This window comes from Rutilus rutilus (assembly GCF_951802725.1).
Source record: "Rutilus rutilus genome assembly, chromosome: 4".
In the NCBI taxonomy this organism is placed as follows: domain Eukaryota; kingdom Metazoa; phylum Chordata; class Actinopteri; order Cypriniformes; family Leuciscidae; genus Rutilus; species Rutilus rutilus.
Window position 1 is genome coordinate 17,618,589 of NC_140212.1, and position 22,234 is coordinate 17,640,822.

The 22,234-nt window shown below is 39.7% G+C and overlaps 1 protein-coding gene across 1 annotated transcript in view; it reads left to right on the forward strand.

Annotated features, from left to right (window-relative positions):
• Positions 1 to 22,234, forward strand: part of LOC311288700 (thyrotropin-releasing hormone-degrading ectoenzyme-like) — a 137,794-nt gene that overhangs the window by 82,217 nt on the left and 33,343 nt on the right. Inside the window, exons 6-8 of the mRNA XM_084406227.1 lie at positions 7,256 to 7,393; positions 8,780 to 8,845; positions 17,121 to 17,186. Coding sequence (XP_084262353.1) covers positions 7,256 to 7,393; positions 8,780 to 8,845; positions 17,121 to 17,186 — 270 coding nt within the window. The remainder of the gene's footprint in view (positions 1 to 7,255; positions 7,394 to 8,779; positions 8,846 to 17,120; positions 17,187 to 22,234) is intronic.

Below are 22,234 nucleotides of genomic sequence, written 5' to 3' on the forward strand. Positions count from 1 at the left end.
TAAGCCTAAGTAGATCGTAAAAACGATAGTGCGACTGATCTTAATATTACGGTCTGTTTCCCAAAAACATCGTAACTTAAGTAGCACTTGAAAACCATCGTAGATCTATGAGTGCTCTGGAGTAATCGTAAATCCCTAAGTGCGTCGTAAGAAGACAGAGTTATGAGGTCACCTGCAGGACAACCGGCAGATTACACCTTTAACTTTATTCAAATGCAATGTGATTATAATATAAGGTTTTGATTGTACTTTATTGTACACTTTATTACTTTATTATTATAATTTTTTTGTTAAATGAATGTATAAATAAAATAATTAAAAAGGTCAGAAAACAAAACAAAAAATAGAAATAATTTAATCTAATAATTTTAATAAAAATTAAACGAATGAACCAAAAAATAAATAAAAGATGTGATATGCTTCAAAGACTGGGGAAAACAGGAAAAAATCTGACAATGACTTGCTGATATGCACGAAAACCAGCCATGTATTGGGCATTTCTTGGTTGGCCATCATGTGGTCCCATGCCATCTTTGTCCTCCTAGTCCTCCACCACCTCTTCATCGTATTCCTCCCTGTTAAGTAAGGACACTCTCATATGCCCTGACAACAACTACAAACATTCTCAAACTGCTGAGGTGTTGTGGCTGCAGTCTGGACAACAGAAAATGGAGGCTGAGGCCTGGGAGGGTTGTTTGGAGGACTAGGAGATGGTAGGTGCTGGGAGATGGCAGATGAAACTGGTGAAGGACCTGACTCAGGCTCAAGCTGTGTTACCCCTACTCCTCCATGGATGTCAATACCACCACAAATGCCATCTGAAGCACTTGTGCCAAGCATTGACAAGGCCTTTTCTTCCTCTGCTGTGAGAAGGGAGGACTCATTGGGCACCACCTGTTTTATTAAATGTTGTCCTCTGCAGTGCCCTTTTCCTTTTAGCAAGGCTGGCAAAGTGTTGCCACTTCTTCCTGACCTCCTTCCCTGATCTTCTAATGCCACTAGTTGCAGTCAGTTTTCCAGCAAAATCCCAGATTTTCAGTTTTTGTTTATTTGTATGACTTCCCCTAAACCTGCTGAAAATAATGTTTGTATAGCTCTAAAATGACATCTCCTCTTTAAAAAAAAAAAGTATTTCTTTGATTTTTTTGGTTCAGCCATTTTGCTGGTGTAGGTTTGCTGGTAAACACTTGTAGGTTTGTGCTTTTGTAGATTATTGGCCTCGTAGAAAATGCACATCAGTTAAAAACAATTAGTTTAAACATTGCAAAATACAAGCGTGTGCTACAATTACGAGCCATTCTACAAGGTGACATTTCAGCACTTGACAAATGGACAGCGACTCTTAAGTAGCACGTAGAACGCGTTCTCGCGCGTTCATGTTAAGAGCATTTTTGGGAAACGCGCGTGGAATTGCGGCGAGCGTTCGTAACCTTGCACGTAGAGAGCGCTCTTAAGAGCTAAGATACATCGTTATCGGGAAACTCAGCCCTGACTGTTTTTGAACCCCCTTCAGAGGGTGCGAGTTCTTACGCAGCGCTGTGGTGACACTGAGCCGTGTGCTCGCTGGAGACCAATGCGCCCCGAGGCACCAAGGGTGGCGGGGTTGGCAGAACGGCCCCCTGAGGGCACCGAGGTGGGTTGGGCACCATATACTGAGGTGTACACCGCTCCAGCCCGGTCGGGGCTGCCCTCGGAGGTCTGACACCAGTGGCGTCAGGACCTTTCTTTGGCTGAAGCCTTTTTCGCAGGAACAACGGTCCTCAGATCCATCTTCTGCTTCAAAGGCTTCGGTTGAGAATGCCATCCCGGTCCCCAATCTTTCTGAGGGGGGGCACAGAAAACAACACTCTATCCTGTACAAGGAGTTTATCAATGGCTGGGTCTACTCCGCCCAGCAGCCCCCCATTTACGCCTTACCCACCAGCGCCATAGTAGTTCTAACTGCCCTGGATGGTAATGCCGAGCCTTAAGAGGTGCCTTAAACCGTGACAGGACTGATAGCTCGCAAGCGTCTGGTCTTCCTTTGGCATCGGCCTATACCCAAGCTCTTTCAGCTCCCTTTATTAAACATATATTTTGAGAACTGAAAAACCGAGCTGAAAGGGTTTGATCCGGGATCTCGAATTTTATTAGTGGAAATCGGGAAAAACTGGAAGGCCAAAAATGGAAGTATAAACTCTATAAACTCTAAAAACTCCTTGTACGCAGGGGATTGAGATGGCACATCTTCAATTCCCTTAACTCGATGCTCACCACATCCATCTCCTCGGAGGTGGACAGCTGCAGCTGACGTCAAAATTAAATGTATCCAACTTATTTAAGTACTCAAAATAAATGCAGTTAAAGATCAACCAGAGTCAAAAACAGTCTGGATGAAAGGCTGAACTTATAAATTAATCTAACTATGAAAGTCAGATAAGCATACATTTAATTCCCCTAAATTATACGCAGAAAAAGATCAACCAGAAAAGTTAACATGGTCTGGATGAAAGGCTAATCTTATACATGAATCTAACTAATGAAAGTCAGATAAGCATTTATCATTTAATTCCTCAAAATTAAATGCAGCCCACTTATTTAATTCCTCAGAATTAAACAGCAAAAGATCAACCAGACAAGTTAACATGCCTCGGCAACAACAGGGCCAGTACTGCGAGGAACGAAAGCCTGAACACCCTCCTTAAAGAGTGACAAGCGGGAACGGAGCATGCAAAGCGATAGTAACTCGCAATGCATAAATCACACATAAATCGTGTTGTAAATAAAAGAGGGCAGGGAGGAACACATGATCTTAGGTTTGTTTGTTCGCCATAATATCTTTGCTTGTGACTGATATAGTGACAGACAGCAATAAAATAGTCAGACAGTATGAACACAGAGCACTTGCTGTGGCACAGAAGCTAACGCCGGTCAGACCGGATGTGCTTTTATCATTTCCTGGTCGTGACGTCACCCGCCCGTGACGCTCACTCTCATTTGCCATTGGACTAGTTGACACAAGTGCTTCAGACGCAATCGTGCAGGGGCGTTCCCCAAGCTTCATCAGACGCAGCGCGAGTTCTCTCGAAAGGGAACTACATTAGTGCCACACCTCTGTGTCAGTCTGAATAAAAACTGCTAATTCACAGTGGAGCTTCACAGAGCTGGAATTTGTGCCAAAGCTGCCATTGAAGAAAAAAAAAAAAAAAAAACTTTTAAGGCCGGCATACATAAACTAGAGCAAATCCAAAACCCTATAAATAAGTGCAATGTCAAAAAAGTTTCATGGTCTAATGATTCGTCCACATCCATTTCCCCCATCCAGATGGGTTCACGTTCGGAGAAAGACAAAGCATGGCTTCAGTTGACAATGCTCACCGTCTCACAGGAGTCAATAGGCTCAGTGATGCTCTGAATTGTTGTATAACAGCCAAGAATTATGAGGCTATTTTTCCAGACCAGGTGCGTCCCAACACACAATCATATCATGATATTCCTGTATTATAGGATGATAAATAAATCCAGGAGTGTTTGTGAACACCAGGAGGAAGTCAAACACCTTCAAAGACTTCTTCAGCCACTATATCTGAACATTATTAATCTTTTATGAGAATTTCTCGGGTTACGAACAGGACTTCCACCTTCTTCCCCTAAAAACCCCTTCTTTTTGAAGAATGATACAATCCTGCAGTTCTTCTGAAGGCCCTTTTCTTCATTGGGATCTAGATATTAGTATATTTTAGGTGTATCTATGATCAGTGGTCTGTAATGCTGCTATTGTGATGCACTTGAACTGCATGAACAATGTATAGATAATGTTTTGTGATAACGTTTTGAGGACATTATTAAAGTTAACCTTACTGGAAGAATGTTTGTTCATAACTTTGAAAGAAAATTGCCAGAACGTTGGGGAATTCGTTACTGTGAATTAGCAGTCGTTCTGATTAAATAAGTTTGGATCTTCTGCTCATTATGATTCACTGACTGTGTTCAGTTTTATTATGAGCTAGTGTGAAGATTATTGTGTGTTCGTCACAAGACCTGACATGTCTTAGACTGGACTGGACATAGTGTGCACTAAGAGTGGTAAATGCTAAGAGTAAGTGCTGAAGGCAGTCTAAAGCAATATATTTAGCTCCTGTTGACATTTAATACCAAATGTTTATTACATTCGTTTTTTTTATCAAATGTTTTAATATATTTATCTAATTTGAGTAAGATATATGTCAGTATAGCACCCTTGTTTAATACTTGTGTGATTTCTGCTCATACACACATTCTTGTTCACATAATGACCTTCCCATCCCATCTGTCCCAGTATTTCATACCTCTCTGCTCAACCTTGGTTATGGAGCATCAGCCAAGCAGAGAGATCATTTGGGAACATCATTTCAGGGAGCAATTGGTTCTTTCTCGTCCGATAAGTTTAGATGGAAACACTTCAGCGCCCTGATAGGATGACTGTAAGAATTTCCCTACCACAATTTGGATAATATTACACATTTCAAGAGGAAAGAGTGTAAACCAGAACTGAAAACTCACAAATGCACTGAGAAATGTGGGAATGGATTTGACAAGAGTCCTTAATAGGTCATTAAAACAGCCTATCGGTCCCTTAACCTGCTCACAACTACTGGACTGTTGGCTTTCTTCCTTTTTCTCACATCTGTCATGCTAGAGAAGCTCTCAGCGAGATTTAGTTACCCATCATGCATTGCTCCAAAGCTGCTGACCTTAACGTCTGGCATCACTGTTGATCTCTGGCCTTAAGTGGTTGATCAGTGAGAAACTTCAGGTGATGATGTTGAGACGTTAATAAGCAGCATCTAAATGAAGTATCATTGGACGTAAACACCCTGTTGGGAGCGCATATGGGCCAGATGGAAGCTCTTCTCATTGCACTCATTTTATATTGCCCACTACGTGACTCACATAAAATTAGCTCCACATCACCAGCTGTTCTCTCTCTTTCTCTGTTTCTGTGTATTCACATTCACCATAATGTATGTTGTGAATTAACATGAAGGGCCCATTTGCATATATTGATTCTGTCTATATACAGTATTTATATTGCCCTGTGAAGCTTATATTAATCTAGACTTTAAAGTGACTGTCCAATCCATCAGGAAATACTGAAAGTAAAGGCACGCTGTTCTCTTCTACAAGACCACTTAAGTGATGATATAAATAGCCTGAGAAATTAGGACACTGATTTTAAAAAGTCGCACTTCCTCTAAGATCTTCTCTCTGAAGTTAAAAATGAAGGATAAATTATTACAGCAGTCCATTAAGCAAAGCATGTTTCATTTTTTTATGGCACGAACATCTAAAGATAATTATACCTCAGATGTAATTCTATTGTAGGAAATTTCTCCCTTCATTAGCTGCTCATGACTTATAAAATCTACAAATATTATAAAAAGTCACCCAACAATCACACATTAATCTTAGTTTGGCGCTCAGATAAATATTCTCTGTATTGATTGTCTGTATGTCTCGTGTCATTTCATTAATCTGCTTTTAGCAGAACATCAGAATATGAGATTGTGATTGTGGTTTGAACACATTACATGAAACCAGGAATCACTGGGTTAATAGAATATGCCTCATTATTTTGACATAAAACTATGAAGGGTTTTGATGAACATTTGTTTCTGGACTTATTTCCGTACGTTGTTTGTTGTATCTCAAATCCCTTGTTTGAAATATCCTGCTTTCTTGGATTAATGTCTTCAGCATGATTTTTAATCAAGCTGCCAAAAGCTTTAATGGCCAAGAGTTATTCATAATGACAATGAATAAAGGTGTAATAAAACATTCAGAGTATCAAAACAAGATGTGTTTATAACAGCTGATAGTTTGCTGACTTTCTCTTGGTCAATCACATTTAAAAAATACATATGAGAAGATAATAAAATAATAAAATCTTAATTTAGCTTAGTTTTGAATTTGGTCAGACAGTCAGTGAAGAGATTTTGCCTGTCACGGTTTTGTTTTTGGGTTTTTTCACGTCATGTTTCCTTGTCTGTCATGTGATCCCTTGTAAGTCATGTGATCCTGCCATGTGTTCCCTTGTCTGTGTCATGTTGTCATTGGTTCATTGTTTCATTGTTCATAGGTGTCCCTTGTAGTCATTTAGTCTTGTGTGTATTTAAGCCCTCATGTTTGCCATGTGTCTTTGTGTAGTGTTGTTAGCTGTAACCACTGCTTGTAGGTTCACATTTTTCATGTCTTGCCATGCTTTTGTTTCATGTTTGCTTTTGTTATAAAAAACTGCACTTGGGTTCTCTCAACTTGCCTCCAGTGGATATCTTAGTACATTGCCAGAGGGCCCATTATGAAGATGTTTAGAATATGAACCTGCAGTGTAATGCTTACATATATATTTCATGCGATTCATATTTAATTCATTTTAATGTACAGTAACTGGCAAACCGCCACTTTTAAATGAGTAACAGGAAAATAGTCACATTTTACTGAAATGTTTGTGGTTTTACATTCATACTGTGTTTATTTTAGCTGAACATCTTTTGAAAGTAGAAGATGATCTACAAAACTGGAGCAAGTGATTATTAGTTTATTCAAACATTTAATATGAACATTAGGCATCTGTACTTATTGTAATATAATATGTTGTATTTGTATATTTACATGATTTGTCAAGGTAATTCAAAGAAAAGCATGGCAGTACAATGGCATTTTTCCTCAGTTTAATTGCCTCATTGTGATGTAATTTCTCATTTTGTTACTTTTTAAGCAGTTAAAAATTAGACTTCCTTAAAAAGGAAATAACCTGTGATCAGAGAAACATCTTCCTCAATTGCTGCTGAACAACTCACTGCATTTGAGATCGTGACTCTCCACAGATCCACAGACAACAGTGAATGATGAGGGTCTTTTTCATCTGACCCAAAACTTCTACCTGTCTTTATAGTGAATCCTACAGGGAGACATTTGATCAGAGTAGAGAGACAGCAAGAGCCCTGTACAACACACACACACACACACACACTGAGTGTATTGTAGCTCAAGTGTGTCGTGTTGGCGCTCGTGTGGCAACAGTGAAGGTTCATCAGAATGAATTATAGAAGCTTCTGCAGGAATAAAGTCTTCAGTCATGAGAGATAGAGAGCTGGATTTTCTCACAACCATTTTCTAATTGCATTTATAGAGCAGCTCAAAGTTATTTTTACTTTTGAAAATAAAACAGAAGCTTTCATGAGACATGTTTATGTGTTTGATACTGTAAAAAACGAGTAAAGTCTCTCATCCACAGGAGAAGCAGAGGTTTCTGACTGATGTTCTTCATGAGGTGATGTTATTGGACGGTTTGGCCAGCTCTCATCCGATCTCTCAGGAAGTGTTTGAAGCCACAGACATCGACCGAGTGTTTGACTGGATCGCATATAAGAAGGCAAGAGAATCTCTCATAAAATCCTACAGACTTCATTTGCATGATTGAAATGATTAGAAACCTTTAATATTGAGCTGAACTGAATTCAAAACTGATTTATACTATACAACATTAAATTAATTTACAATTTTTTTTATTCGGCAAGACAGTAGAAGAGGAGCAATGACTTTGTAAAACAACAGTACCGTCGGTCTAAATCAGTCATTTGTTTATGTGCGGACTTCATCAATAGACTTGATCTTTTATTGAGTCCAGTAAACACTTCAGTTTGCTTGTTATTTTTCTCCCAGCTAAAGAAATCTCAGTTTATCTTTGTGAATTGTAAATGGAGTCGCACTGTTATAAGCCTCTTCACATACACAAGAAATTAATTAAAAGCGTGTTTTTTAGTAAGTCGAGGACAGAAACTGTTACACAGAGTTTTTGTGTGCTCTGGGGACTTTAGTGGCACATTAAACATTTCTCAGACCAGACAACATCTATTTAATTACCTCTTTCTCACTGAAACACACTTTACTGAAAAAAACTCCAGCGCCCAAATATATCCTCTCATCCTCTCATTTGAAAGCCATTAAAGACACAAAGAGAAGGAAAAAAATATCTGTGTCCTCTATCAGAGTTCAGACACAGACAGAATCTTCCGTCCACTGAAGATTTGAGTTTCTGTGTCAACTCTCCCTCCAGCTGTCAATCAGCTCAAGGCCGGTTTGTGATTGGCTCTTGCGCTTCCTCAAGCCCCTCCCCCTGTTTCCCCACAGGTTCTGTTGGGTTATGAACTCTGTCAGTCACACTGACACAAGGCCGTCCCTCATCACTTCCTCCTCGCACTCTAAGGACTCTGAAATCCCACAACATCCCATGAGTCCCCAGCGCTAACAGGAAGTGACACTCATCACACAGATTGTGGAGGGATGGGAATTAGATGCTGTCAAATGAGCATGTCAAAGCCACTCAAAATCGAAAAAGATACAGACTCATAAAACAGCATAAAACAGCAGCACCACCACATGGAGTCCTTGTTTAGATGAACCAGACCTGCTAGAAATTGAACAGTGCCATAATAACTGTTTTTAAATAATATTAAACTTTTTCTGCGATGTACATAAGCAGAAGTTCATCCTCCTTGAACAGTCACTCCACTAGAATTATGATTTTGACAACTTTCCTGTTCAAATAACACATTTCTGCATTTAAACCCTACAGAATATTTTGCCCCATTGACTTCCATAATAAGTGGATTCATGTACATTTTCTGTAGTAATCGACGGCATGTCAGATATGCTGTTCAAAACGCTCAAAACGATGTATATTTTGTTGTTGTTTTTTACTGTATGCATGTGTAAATAAGCAGTCTTTATTGAACGTGTGTTTACTGTGTGTCCGCAGGGAGCCGCTCTTATCCGGATGCTGGCGAACGTCATGGGACAGACGCTATTCCAGAGAGGCCTCAATGTAAGTCAGTCGTTTTTCTTTCATCTTCTCTCTTTGTGGTCACAAACAATTTCACACTCATTTGTGTTTTTACTCCTAATGTGTCTTGTGAATATGTTTATGAGGCTCTTTGTACATACAGAATCATAAAAGGATTGTGGCATAAATCCAAAACTTTTCAATTCATTTTTCAAATTCTCACCATTTAAAACTATCACAACAAATGTTCATTTCTCAAGCCTCTTCGGGTCTTCTGAGTGTTACGTATTTTTGCTACAAGCGTTTGTGAGATTATTCAACCGTGTCGGTTTACATGCGCTTCTTATCTTTAGAGCTACAACAGCTTGTTTTTGTGTCACGCGCTTCCATCAAGCTTGAGGTGAAAGTGACATAATCAGGCAAACGATTAAACATGTTCGTGCCAGAAATTAATTTCATTTCTGAAATTTTCACAATCAGAAGTTTCAGAATCATTCTCTGTGTTAAACCGGTTTACAGTCATGGCTTCATCAAGATCTGATGAAACACATCAGTTGTGTTAAAGCACAAGTGTCTGGTATTGTGTCGATGTTGGTGAACAGAGTATCAGCACCAGGCTTTTGTTCTGCTGTTTGTTTATAGTCACATGTTCATCTTCTGTAAAGCTCTTTCTGCGTCCTGTCTTCCAGTTCAGGCCCCTCAGGAGTGAACAGCATATCTCTTGATGTATTATTAGACAGTATTAATTGTTGTTTTGGACACCATATGGCTTCTACACGAAACTACATCCTGAAATGTGGTTTAAAGGATTTGGCCGTGAACAAACAGGCTGCAGGTTTGAATCCAGTGAGAGTAAATCTGTAAACGAATGAATGAGTGTTAAATGTAAAACCCTCTTCCTTTGTCATGTGAGTTAACACACTTCCAGAGGTAACTCACATTTAGATTCCTCACCTTCTAGATCCAAAGAAATCACTTTTCAAAACATCAGTAACTTCTCATTTCATTTGTGTATGACTGAGATGCTGTCAGTTTCAGAGCTTCTTTCTGGGTTATTTTTGACGTTGTGGTTTATTGTTGCTCTTAGTTGCTGGAAGCACAATCAGGTCATGTTTTCTGCAGAGCAGATTTAATGCTTCATTTACAGATGTAACAGCTGCACATACAAGCTTTATATCGCAGCACAAACACACGTCTGACCAGTAGACTGATGTGTCTAATGCACACGTGTTCACATATCTTGGACTGGCTATAAATGTAATTACTGTGTTTGCTTTTGTCCAGTATCTACTATAGCATTCTATACATCATACTATACATTCTACTAAAAATATAACTTAAATATAACTAACTCTCATTAGAGTATTAGAAGACTAGACTGATAGTGTTGGGGTTCGGGTTTGTAGAATATTTTGTAATTGAAAAGTTACTTAGAATGTCTGTTGGGGACCATTGAAAAGTGTTGGTAGATATTAACCTGTTAACCTTTGCCAGTGCGCCGGCGCACAGAAGCATTTTTTTTTTTTTTTTTATAGTTCAAAGTTACTATCAGAATGAATGTGATTACCTTGACAAACTATACATCATTAAAAAGATATAAGACTCAAATTTCAGTATTTGACCACTATTGTATTCTGAGAAACTTATAGTGACAGTTATGCCTTAATTTGTGTTGAGTCGATACCTTTAATATGAATTATGAGCGTCAGCCGCTCTCATTCAGAAAAAAAATCCTTTGCTGTCGTCATGACGTCGGACTGCCGATTTTCTTGGGCCGATATTTGGAGCCGATACTGCTTTTGCTCACTCAATTTACATCATAAAAATGACACAAATATGATAACAAATGTTACAAGTCTCAATTTAAAAAAGGAACATTTATTGAACTTAAAAAAAAAAAAAATTGACAAATATTAAAAACGTGAGGTAGAACAAAAAAAAAAATGTTCAGTGCTGAAAATACTGAAAATAAATATTTAAGCATAATTCAAATTCTGAAAATAAATTCTGAAAATAAATATTTAAGCATAAATAAAATAATTGCACTATTGCACACAGTAGCAACAAGCAAGCAGCATAATAAAGTGCAAACTGTACTATACTTATACTAAAAGTAACCAACTGTTTACAACCTAGTCATTTAATGCTTAGGCCTAAATTGTAGTGCACTTTTGTAGAGCAAATGGCTTTTCCTCCATTTTAAACACATTTTAAACCAAATAGATTCTCAGTTTATTATGAATTAGGGACTGTTCACATATCGCGTGTAAAAACGTGTGGAAAGCACGGCCGCGCCGCTTTCTCCTTTCTACAAGCGCTTGCGCTCTGTCGTTGCTATGCAACCATGAATTGCGCTCTCCATGATGACGAGGAAGTAAGGATTCATTTATTTCTAGCCCTTTACGACTACACATATTTATGGAGATGAGAAATAAAAACCCGCCCTGTCCAGCTATGATCAGCTGTTCGGCCGAGCTTTCGATGTCGTCATGGAAAGGTCAGTTGTTTTTTGTCACATGACCTGCGTGCGCTTGCGGCATTCTGAAAAGTTAAGATGTTTTCATCTCACCACGGCATAGGAGCGCCTGGACAAATGAGCGTGCTGCATCGCATGCGTGTCGCAACCGCGTCGCTTCTTTTATGAGCACACGTCCAAACCTCAGCCAGGTGGTCGCTGAATAAAACTCCCACAAATATCACGGAATCACGGAACAACGTCGGCATTATTTAATCCTACCAGTGTTCGTAACAGCTTCCGTATGCATTTGGATAGCCTCAAACTTAGCTATTTGCAGCTCCCTAAATACAATGACAAGCAGTTTTTATAGATGAGGCATTCGGCATTCGCGTTTTCCATTTGGACCCACAAACTTGCTTAGCTATAGTTGCACGCACATATAGAGCAACGTGTTTCCACTTTCAAAGTGTATGGCAATATTTCAGCTAAGTCAAACAGTTAAAAGATGCTTTGAAAGGTTTAAACTGGCCGTTGTCTTGAAGAGGCTTCCAGCACTCTGCAAGTGTGGGAGGGGTAGTGCATGGACGCCTGTCTGTAAATAATGCCGGGAAAAAACTATCGGCGAACGCAGCAGCCGATGCCGATGCCGATACACGACAAATATCGGCCTGATATATCGGTCGATCACTAGTTAATTACTATAAATTCCATAATTACATCCATCTAACCCTAAAACACACATTAATCCAAACCCTATTGTAAGTACATGTAGTTAATTATTATTACTCAGTTCTTAAATGTATAATTACACTGTAACATTCATTCATTCATTCATTCATTTGTCTAAACTTTTTGTTGTATTAAGCAATGTTTCTACCTGATGAACTCTTAAACCCCTCTAGAGCTGTAAGTCTGTGTATTTAAGAGGAGAAAGACAACATTACACTTCTCCCAGGATCCATCTCTCCTCTCTCATCTGCTATCTGTGTTTCTCTGTTCACTGAAGCTCATTTCATTATTTCAGTGTCTGTCTTCTGTGTGGCATTTCTTCTCCTCCTCCTGTCTCTGCATAATTGAAGCAGCAGACAAACGTGAATGCTGAACAGTTCAGAAGCAGCAGACGGGCTGAAGTCCCACCCGGACCACCATTAACCATCTCTCTCTCTCTCTCTCTCTCTCTCTCTCTCTCTCTCTCTCTCTCTCTCTCTCTCTCTCTCTCTCTCTCTCTCCAACTGTGAGGATGAGGGCGTCTTTATTGGTAATGGTGGATGGGCTGGTGAGGCGGGCGGATGAATGTCTCTTATAAAGGAAAAGTGGGAGTCATAAATGAAGTCTGAATGGTTCTCAGGCTCATACAGCTGCTGGAGTGATGAAGCGTTCCCGTCTCATTTACACACACTGCCCATCACTTTTAAAGCCACTTTCAGATGGATCATGTTATGGGATGTAGGAAATATTCATTCCGGCTGGAAATGTGAAATGCTTGACCTATGAATAGCAGAGGACAAGTGCGCTACTGCCCTGGAGAAATAAACTTCAGCATGTTACAGTCCATCTTCATCCTCTGGATGTGATTTGGAACAGCGGGAAGCTTCTTCCCTGGATTCAGTGCTTCATAGTCCTGTTTTTCGCTCTCAACGGGATCCTAACTTGGAGAATGACAGTCCATCAGATCCCTGCGGATATTGTGGGCTAATAATTCTTTCTGAACACAGATGAAATAGCCAGATACTCCTCGATTCAATTTCCCAACATTCTTAAACACAGAGAGGATCTGTTTTTCCCATATTCCTCTTCTTTTCCCAGCAGCCCCTTCTGGCTTGGCTGTTCCGCCTCATTATTGCTGTTTTCTGTCTCTCTCTCTTATGGGAACTTAAAGTATCTCTGTCTGTCTCTGTGTGATTGATGGGAAGAACAGGTAAACAGGAACACCTCACCAAACAATCTACCTCCATTGCCTCAAAATTACTTTCATATGCAGGAAAATTGTAGACATATTTCTTCTTGTTTTACTTTTTGAGGGAACTCATTTAGAAGGATGAATAATGAATTATTTATGATCTGCTTTGACTGTTGTGATGAAGGCTCTCACAGAAAACTTGTGTTTTAGCTCCGGGGGATTTACATATCGAAAGCGATCAATCTTTTGTCTCCCTTGGTAAGTAATTTGGCTTTGCAAAATGGGGGAACCATAACTGAATGTGGTTATAATATCTGATGAAGGGACGTTCAGGATATTATTCTGTCCTGAAGATTGTCAGAAGAGTAACTAGCCTTTGCTAATTACATTAAGTTAATTATACACACAACCATCTCACTGGAATCTGTCGAGTTATAAAGTGTGTCTTTAGATCTGATCCTAGCTGTCTAACTAGACGGACTTTTCGGCATCACAAGTACAACATGTAAGTATAGTACAGGCTTTTTATGCCCGCTACTAAAATAGCATAGTTTTGCTAAAACAGCCCCATAGTGCTTTGAAACATTGAATAAAATTCTACAAAGATGTAGAATGGAATAATTATAAATATATATTTATCAAATACTGTCTCCAAATTAAAAATCCCCATTATTTGTCTGTGATATGTTTTGTTTATTCTCATTACAGTGTCACATTAGCTTAGCTTATAGCAACACCAGTCTCTGTCGTTGATAGATGGTTAGTGCTAGTCAACTCTCATGCATGAGGAACACTGTATGTGTGTTTTTCTGTCACTAAACAGTGGTGTCACTAAACAGCAACACAGTCATTAAAATACAAATTTTTAGGCCAAGCAGACTGATGTCATCGCAAACATAAAATGGCTCTGGTTGGTCCCTCGCTGCTATGCAAATGTATGCAAATGAGCAGAATGGGTATTTCATACTGCAAAAATTTCATTCAGCAGCCAATTTATTCCTGCCGGATGCAGGGACAACGGTCAAATATACAATTTAGCATCTTTATACAATCACAAAAAGACACATTTAAGGCACAAAAAATTCTCATATTATAAAACCATATAGATTATGTACATATTTCATTATAATTGTGTTAATTTTGAATGCCAAAAAGTTATATTTAAAATAAAAATATGATTTATGTTTATGTAGTTATGTAGTAATACATATTTATGTAGTTGCGTTATTTTGTTTCAAGTTATGAAACAAAAGTTTCTTCAACAAGTGGTAGTGATGTAGTACTCGAGTCCGGTCTCGGACTCGAGTCCGGTCTCGAGACCGATTTCTGCTTTCTTGGACTCGACTCGGACTTGTTCTTACAAAGACTCGGTCTTGACTCGGACTCGACCCTTCAAAGACTCGGTCTTGACTCGGACTCGGCATAGGCGGTCTCGTCCCATCACTAGTCCACTAGAATACATACCACTAGAAAATTTTAATAGACTGTTCGCAAAGACCCGCCCCCCTTAGTTACTGTCGCTATGTCCGACAAGCTACACCGTTCTCACGCCACACCATGTTCTCACGCAGTGAAAAATACATCACGGAGCAGAGAGGAGACTGACAACACGCTGACAGACAGGACAGACCAGGTTACTTTTCGGTTACTTTTGATATCAAACATATTAAACAAAGTCTCGCCTTTCAAACTTGGTCATTTTTTAAAAGAAATTTAAACAATAAATACCATTTTGTGGCTCTTAAATGTGTAGTGACAGATCGCTGTAGAGCATCAGTTAAAGCTGCTCGTGAACCGATCATCTCTTCCTTCTAGTTAATTTATAGCCTCAAATAAACATGAACAAACATAAGAAGCAATGTTGTTTTAACCACGGAAAGGCGTCAGTACACTCCGTGTTTCAAGTTCAAATCCTCCCATGTTAACCAACGGACTCGGTCTCGACTCGGACTCGAACCTTCAAAGACTCGGTCTTGACTCGGACTCGACTGAATTTGAAAACCAACGGACTCGGTCTCGACTCGGACTCGACCCTTCAAAGACTCGGTCTTGACTCGGACTCGGCATAGGCGGTCTCGTCCCCATCACTAACAAGTGGTGCAGTTTTCCATGCATTTTATTATTTCAAATCAATAAATTCAAGCTGGCTTCTGTATAATTTATTAGAGATATTTAGAGTATATATACACACACACACACACACACACACACACACACAAATTACTCTGACTAACTGATGTGGCAATTAGATTTATTTTTTACTCGTCTGTCCTCTAGCTGTGGCCGTCAGCAGAACACAAATCAGTGTCAAAATAATGATGTCACATTGATGGCCCTATCAGAGGAGAGATTGGGCCACATGGTCACTTCTCTTCAGGTCAGTGATGGAAGAGACAGAGAGAGAGAGAGAGAAAGAGGAATTGCACTGGTTTAAAACAGATTCGTCAGGATGGTAACATGAATCTGGTTCTGCTCCAGACTCAAATCCCAGACTCTCTGAGAGCTCAGCAGAGCATGTAGAGTGATGGAGGCCAGCTGGACTGGGTCACGCTTTCAGGATCCCAATGCAATTTGCTCAAACCTCTCAGCATGACACCTGTCTACATTTCAACAAGTGCCTAACCCTGATTCATGAAATAATTACCTTATTAAAGGACAAGTTCACCCTAAAATAAAAAACCTGCCATCATCTGCTTACGCTCATGTCATTCCAAATCCATATTTATAGTCTTTCATTATCCACTTTAAACCGTCTCTTCTATAAGATCTCATTGAATCTTTCAAACCTGGTGCTTCACAATACACAAAGCCAATAGTGAGAGCATTTAATGGTGTTGAGTGCTGGCATTTAACTGTGGAAATCTGACTTGTTTTGTTCTTTTCATCGCACAAAGCGCTCTTATGACTTCATAACACAATGAGAGAATTATCCCTTTAAAACAGTATAAAGGGAGTTCGAAATCAGTCCATTGTATGTCACATACCCCAGAATTAACAGAGAACATGCTATTTTATGTCAGCATGTGCTCTTGACTTCCGCAACAGGAAGAGGATTACAGTTGACGGGTTTATCGCTCACGGTCACTCGAGAGTTATCGATGAATCTCGTACAGCAGGGAAAAGGCTTCCCACCAGATGTTCTTATCAGATGAATGTAAATGTGCTCTCTAGGATCAGACTCCTTCATGTCGCCCACCACCTGTATGACAGACACACTGATAATGTAGCGTTTGGCACAAGCTGTTTAACAGATTAAAGTCTTTTAGCAGAGAAATGAACACCCACCAGTGTCTTAGCTTCAGTAATATACAACATTACAGACATTACATCCACTTTGCACATTTGTCTGTGATTGATGTTGAAGTACTTGTCAGCATACTTATGGTGAGGTGTTTATTTTCTTCACGAAGCTCACTTTTTACTTTTATAAATGTAAAACATTTATAAATGTTCACTTAAAAAGTACCATGTTTACTAAATTTAGGTCATAGCACGTTGTACATCATGTATCATGTAAATACATTGACAGTTTGTTATGTGAATATGATTATCAGATATCGTCAAAGTACTACTTTGTAAAAGTATGAATTAATGATTTTCCCCCATTATTTTTTCACAACCCAGGGTGTTTATTTTAATATGGATAACTTTAGCATTGTCTTGAAAGAAACTCCTGTAAAATTGTGTTGCTGATTTGTATGTTACTCATTCTGTGACACGCTGATGCAGCATCGACTTGAACAACATAATCAGCCTCTAATTGGCCTCCTTATGGTCCTCCTTGATCTGACAGCCAATCACACCCAAACATCTGCTGCTAATTTGCATATGTTCAGTTTGAATTGGGCGGATTAGCAATGTTATTGTTTGGGCTTTTTTCATTTCCCAAGTTCACCGTTCCTGTCCAAGTACAATTTATTTATCTTCCAATATTGATCTCCGTCTCTGTCTGTTTGCAGGATTACTTGATGACGCACATGTATGGGAACGCGGCGCGAGATGACTTGTGGAACAAATTCTCAGAGGTAAGATCTTAAGCATCTTCTGGGTGTGAGACCTCCATCCACGAGTGGGAATCATCGATGGGGTCAGTGAGCGGCGAGCTGACGAGTGAAATTGTATGTGTTCAGCCTACTTAAATTCACCCAGTACGTCTCCTGCAGGCAGGTGTTCAGAGATTCATGCGCTGCATAGACATGTAGGGCAGAGGCCATTATATAACTGCACATCATCAGTGGCTCACAATTCATGCCAATACACCACCTACTCACATCAACAAATAAGGGTTTTATGGAAATGCCACACTGGAAGGAGTTCGATGCGCAGGCTGGGTTGTGTTTGATAGTCTTGCTTTTAAACTTGAGGTTTCACTTAATATGAAAACGTTTTCCACAGGTCCACATGGGAGGGTCACATACTGATCCAGAAATCTGATCGCTGTAACCTGCTAAATGCAAATGTTCACAGATACTGATTATGAAGTCTTGCTGCTGCTGATTCTGGTGGTTTTAATTAACTTATAAATTACTCGAATCTTATCAGACCAGATTAGTGAAGTGTCACATAATTGCTGACAAGCCTGATGAGTCTCTCAGATTAAACATGAGCATCTGCCCTTCAGCTCAGGTGTAGCCAAGAATAACCCAAGGAAAATCTAAAAATGATCCATCGTTGAAAGAAAGTTGACCTATTTAGGTGCGTCACTCAGGACTCAAAAATACAGTATTTATTGGGTTTGGCATGACTGTCCCCCTCCTGACAAAAACACTGACAAGCATGTTTTCTGAGATTCGCTGCTTTAATTTCTCCATATTTTTTAGTACTTTTTTTTAGCAACCATTACTGTCGGACTCCATTGACAATAATTCCTTCAGTTTAATTACCGGGACAACTAATGCTGCAATAATAATGGTAATGCACAGCTTCTACATTAAATGACATTTAATGTTAACATTAACGTTTTTATCACACACATACAAGCAAGTGCTAGTATTGGCATTTTGTTTCTTTATATGGCATTTCCATATGCCTCATACGCCTTCATGGATGGAAGTATCAAGTGAGACTATCCCACATTTAATAATCTAATAAACATCTAATAAACACTTAAAGTGCTTTACAACCACCATCAATGTGCAGCATCCACCTGGATGATGCGACGGCATCCATATTGCGCCAGAACGCCCAGCACACACCAGCTTATTGGTGGAGAGGAGACAGTGATGAAGCCAATCAGTCTATATGGGGATGATTAGTGATTAGAGGGCCATGAAGATGCCAGTGGGCAAATTTGGCCAGGATCCCGGGTAACATCCCTACTCTTTTTTTTTTCCGAAGGACATCCTGGGATTTTTTTATGACCACAGAGAGTCAGAACCTCGGTTTAGCATCTCATCCAAAGGACGGCGCTTGTTTTTACACTATAGTGTCCCCATCACTATACTGGGGTATTAGGAGCCACACAGACCAAAGGGTGAGCACCCCATGCTGGCCTCACTAACACCTCCTCCAGCATCAACCAGGTTTTCCCAGGAGGTGTCCCATCCAGGTATACTGACCAGACTCAACCCTGCTTAACTTCAGTGGGCAACCAGTCTTGGGCTACACGGTTATAGATAGATGCTTCAGATGTAATTGCTAAGATAACTAAATGAATTAAGGCTGGAGGTGTGACGCTACATAATGCTAATATGCTAACACACCTGTGCAGGGGTGCGTTTCCCAAAAGCATTGTTAGCCACCTATGGTCGCAAGTTCCGTCGTTATCAGCATAGTTCAACAAGTTGGTGTTTCCCGAAACCATCGTTTCGTGTGGTTAGAAGCATAGTTTCTTGTTTGCAAGACATGTGGACTTAATACCCCCTTATTTTTAGCCAAATAAGCAATCTGACATTCAGTACAATCTATATCTTTTATTTAGAGTACATACAAATTTCATTTATGTCTTTTAGTTTGTCAAGAGATTTTAAGCACCGATTTTGAAGAGTGTGCATGTGCGAACGTGCGCTAGTACGTAAGAACGAGCCTATGATTGAATCTGGAAATAAAGCTAAATAATGGAGAAAAATAAGAGATAGTCCTCAGATGCCATATCCGTAATTTATAGCAAAACATCTAGCATGAATTCAATCTCAAACAGATTCATTAAAAGGAGTTATTACTCCTATTTAGCTATTACTGCGTGACATCATTAACCAACGTGGTTGAACGACCAATTTGCGACTGTACGGTTTTGGGAAACAGTCGTGACTAGCTAGTTGGTTTCTTCAACGATGCATTGTACTATGGTAGTGAACCAGCGAGTTATGTTGTTGTACGGGAAACGCACCCCAGAGCAGTTGTAAATAATACCAACTTAATATAAAACCTTAATTATCTTATATGTAAGATTGAACCATTTTAAGAAAAAGATGAGGACATAAAAAAGCTTAAGACACTGAGTAAGAGGTAGTGAAACTGCTGGCCATCTATAATCACAGTGAAGGTGAGAGTTGGGTTCAAGTCATCAGCACAGAGATGTGCTTTTAAAGTCATACGACTCTCAGCAAGTCCTCTCAGTGCTCATCTCACAAAGTGTCATGACTTTAATGAGATTACTTTCAAGCATAATCTCAAAGTTATTATAGTTTGTAATGGAACAGCAGGACATTTAGCAGCTATCAGCATCGTATGAAGCGTTTTGTCATTCACATCACTCTCCTAAGCGTCTGCTGATGGGCGCCCGCTTCTTCATTTTCTCTTTCAGAACAGAAAGGATTTAAAGGTGAATTCATGTCACCAGGACCCTGGTCTCCTCTCAGTGACCGTGTTTGTGAGGCACTGACGAATTTAGCTACATTAACAGTCCGTGACAGCCCATCATCTAATGAATACTGATATGCGTTGTGTTCATTAGCTATTCATGAAATCCAATTTGCTGCAATAATCTGGCAGTCCTAAGCGCCCACAAAGCCCTTTGTCAAGCTCAGGAGTCAGGAACCATGCCGGACCGGCCTACACTTCCTTTAATTATTTTCACCAGGGCAAAGGTACAGTAGCTTCCTGAAAGCGTCCTACAGGAAATTATTCTTAATGTAGGAACATCAGCTGCCGTCATCAGCCTCTGCAGAGCCTCTTCTTCACATGGTTAACAAACTGTGAGTCATCGACAGATGTGAGAAGTTGTCCGGTTTCACTTAACATTTTTTATATCCTTGACATAAAGATATATTTTAACACTCACAATGGTCATAATCAATTGCTATAAGCAAGAGGGTCCCAGTTACACTGGAGAATGGAAGTTCACATGCTCGACTGATCTAGTCAAGCTGAAGTTTGCAGAATGCAAGAGAGCCTGACAGAGCACTTTGTTTCTGCCGCCACATTTCTCTTCCAGTCCCATGGGTCTCCACAACACACTGACTCAGTACTGCTGCAGAAACACTGTAGCTCTCCAACGGTTACAACCAATTTCATACAAAATTACTGATTGGCTCCAGTAAGTATGAAATGCTGCACCTCTTTAGGATGTCGTGATTGGAAATGATTAGAAATATATGTAGAGCCAATGACATTCGCTCTGATCCAAAACCTAGCAAGGTGCCTCACTGTCTACTGTGGATACCTTGGATTTACCTTGGACATATTATCACTGAGCACATGACAGATGATGAGGATATTGAAAGGCAACGCCGCATGATGTATATGCGGGCAAATATACTGTTGCGTAAGTTTAGTTTATGTTCAGATGAGGTGAAGGTGTCACTTTTTAAAGCATATTGTACAACATTTTATACTGCTCATTTGTCGTGTAACTACAGAACATCTAGTTTACAGAAGCTGCAAGTAGCTTATAACAATGCTATGAGAATCTTACTAAGGAGACCTACATGTAGATGGCATAGTGCAAGTGAAATGTTTGTGAGTGTAAGAGTAATCACTTTTAAAGCACTGTTACGTAATCTTATGTATAGATTTATCTGCCGGCTTAATGCTTCTAAAAATGAAATTATTGTGGGTTTATCCAATATAAGGGTTAGTACTACACGGTATCAGTCAAAGCTGTGGAGACACTGGTACTGGTGTATTTTGTAACTCTATGATTACAAAATTGTATGGGTTGTGATGGATTGTATGGGTTGTATATGTTGTTCAATGTCTTTTTTTTTTTACATTGGAGTCTGTAATAAAAGTTTGATTGATTGATTGATACAGACAGCTGCATCAGGACTGAAATAAAACCTCAAAATACTGACTTTACATTGGAAGTGATACACAAGTACTCTTCATATAGAGCACATGGGAAACTCAACTTGGTTGATTCCAGTAGAGTTTAACTTTAGTGCATCCGGTTCTGCTCGGCCCGCTCAGAGCGGGGCTCGAATCAGCAATTGTCAGTACAGGAGGTGGGTTTGTTAACAAGGTTAACAATGCTAAAGCCCACAGACTTAGCATCAGTCGCTAGGTCAAGGGAGTGAGGTTTACTTGCATAGCTGTTATTATCCGTTACACCTTATTATCCGCTCGTATTACTCCCCTGAACCTCATTTGAATCTAGGTCACGCTACCAATATGAATGGTTCTACTTGCACTGTTCCAAGAAATTCAACAAAGGTAGTTACCATCTGGAATATGATAACAAGGACATTAAAGACAGCAGCTTTGAGCAAAACTCTTTTGACCAGGGTAGTGAAGTTTACTTGCACAGCTCTTACTAGCTGGATAGACTCACCCCTCTAAACCTCGGTCCCATCCGGGTCACGGCACCAATGTAACTGGTCCCACTTGGCCTGTTCCAAGCGGGGCCCGGACCGATGACTGCCGATTCATACAGGAAACTTCCATATCAATTCATACAGAAACCTGCCAGTTGTCCACTATGCTGAGCCATTTATTGCAGCATTTTTTTTTTTCAAATTATACCCAGTATATTTCCCCCATGGACAAAACAGTCACATTACAAGCTTTCCTCATTAATGAGCCATGAGATCCAATTTTATGTTTTACTTGTATAAAATAGGAGGAGAAGCTTCCTCTGAAGAAATCAGACCTATAAATCTAATTCTGCTCCTTTACAAGCATCTCTCTTGTATAG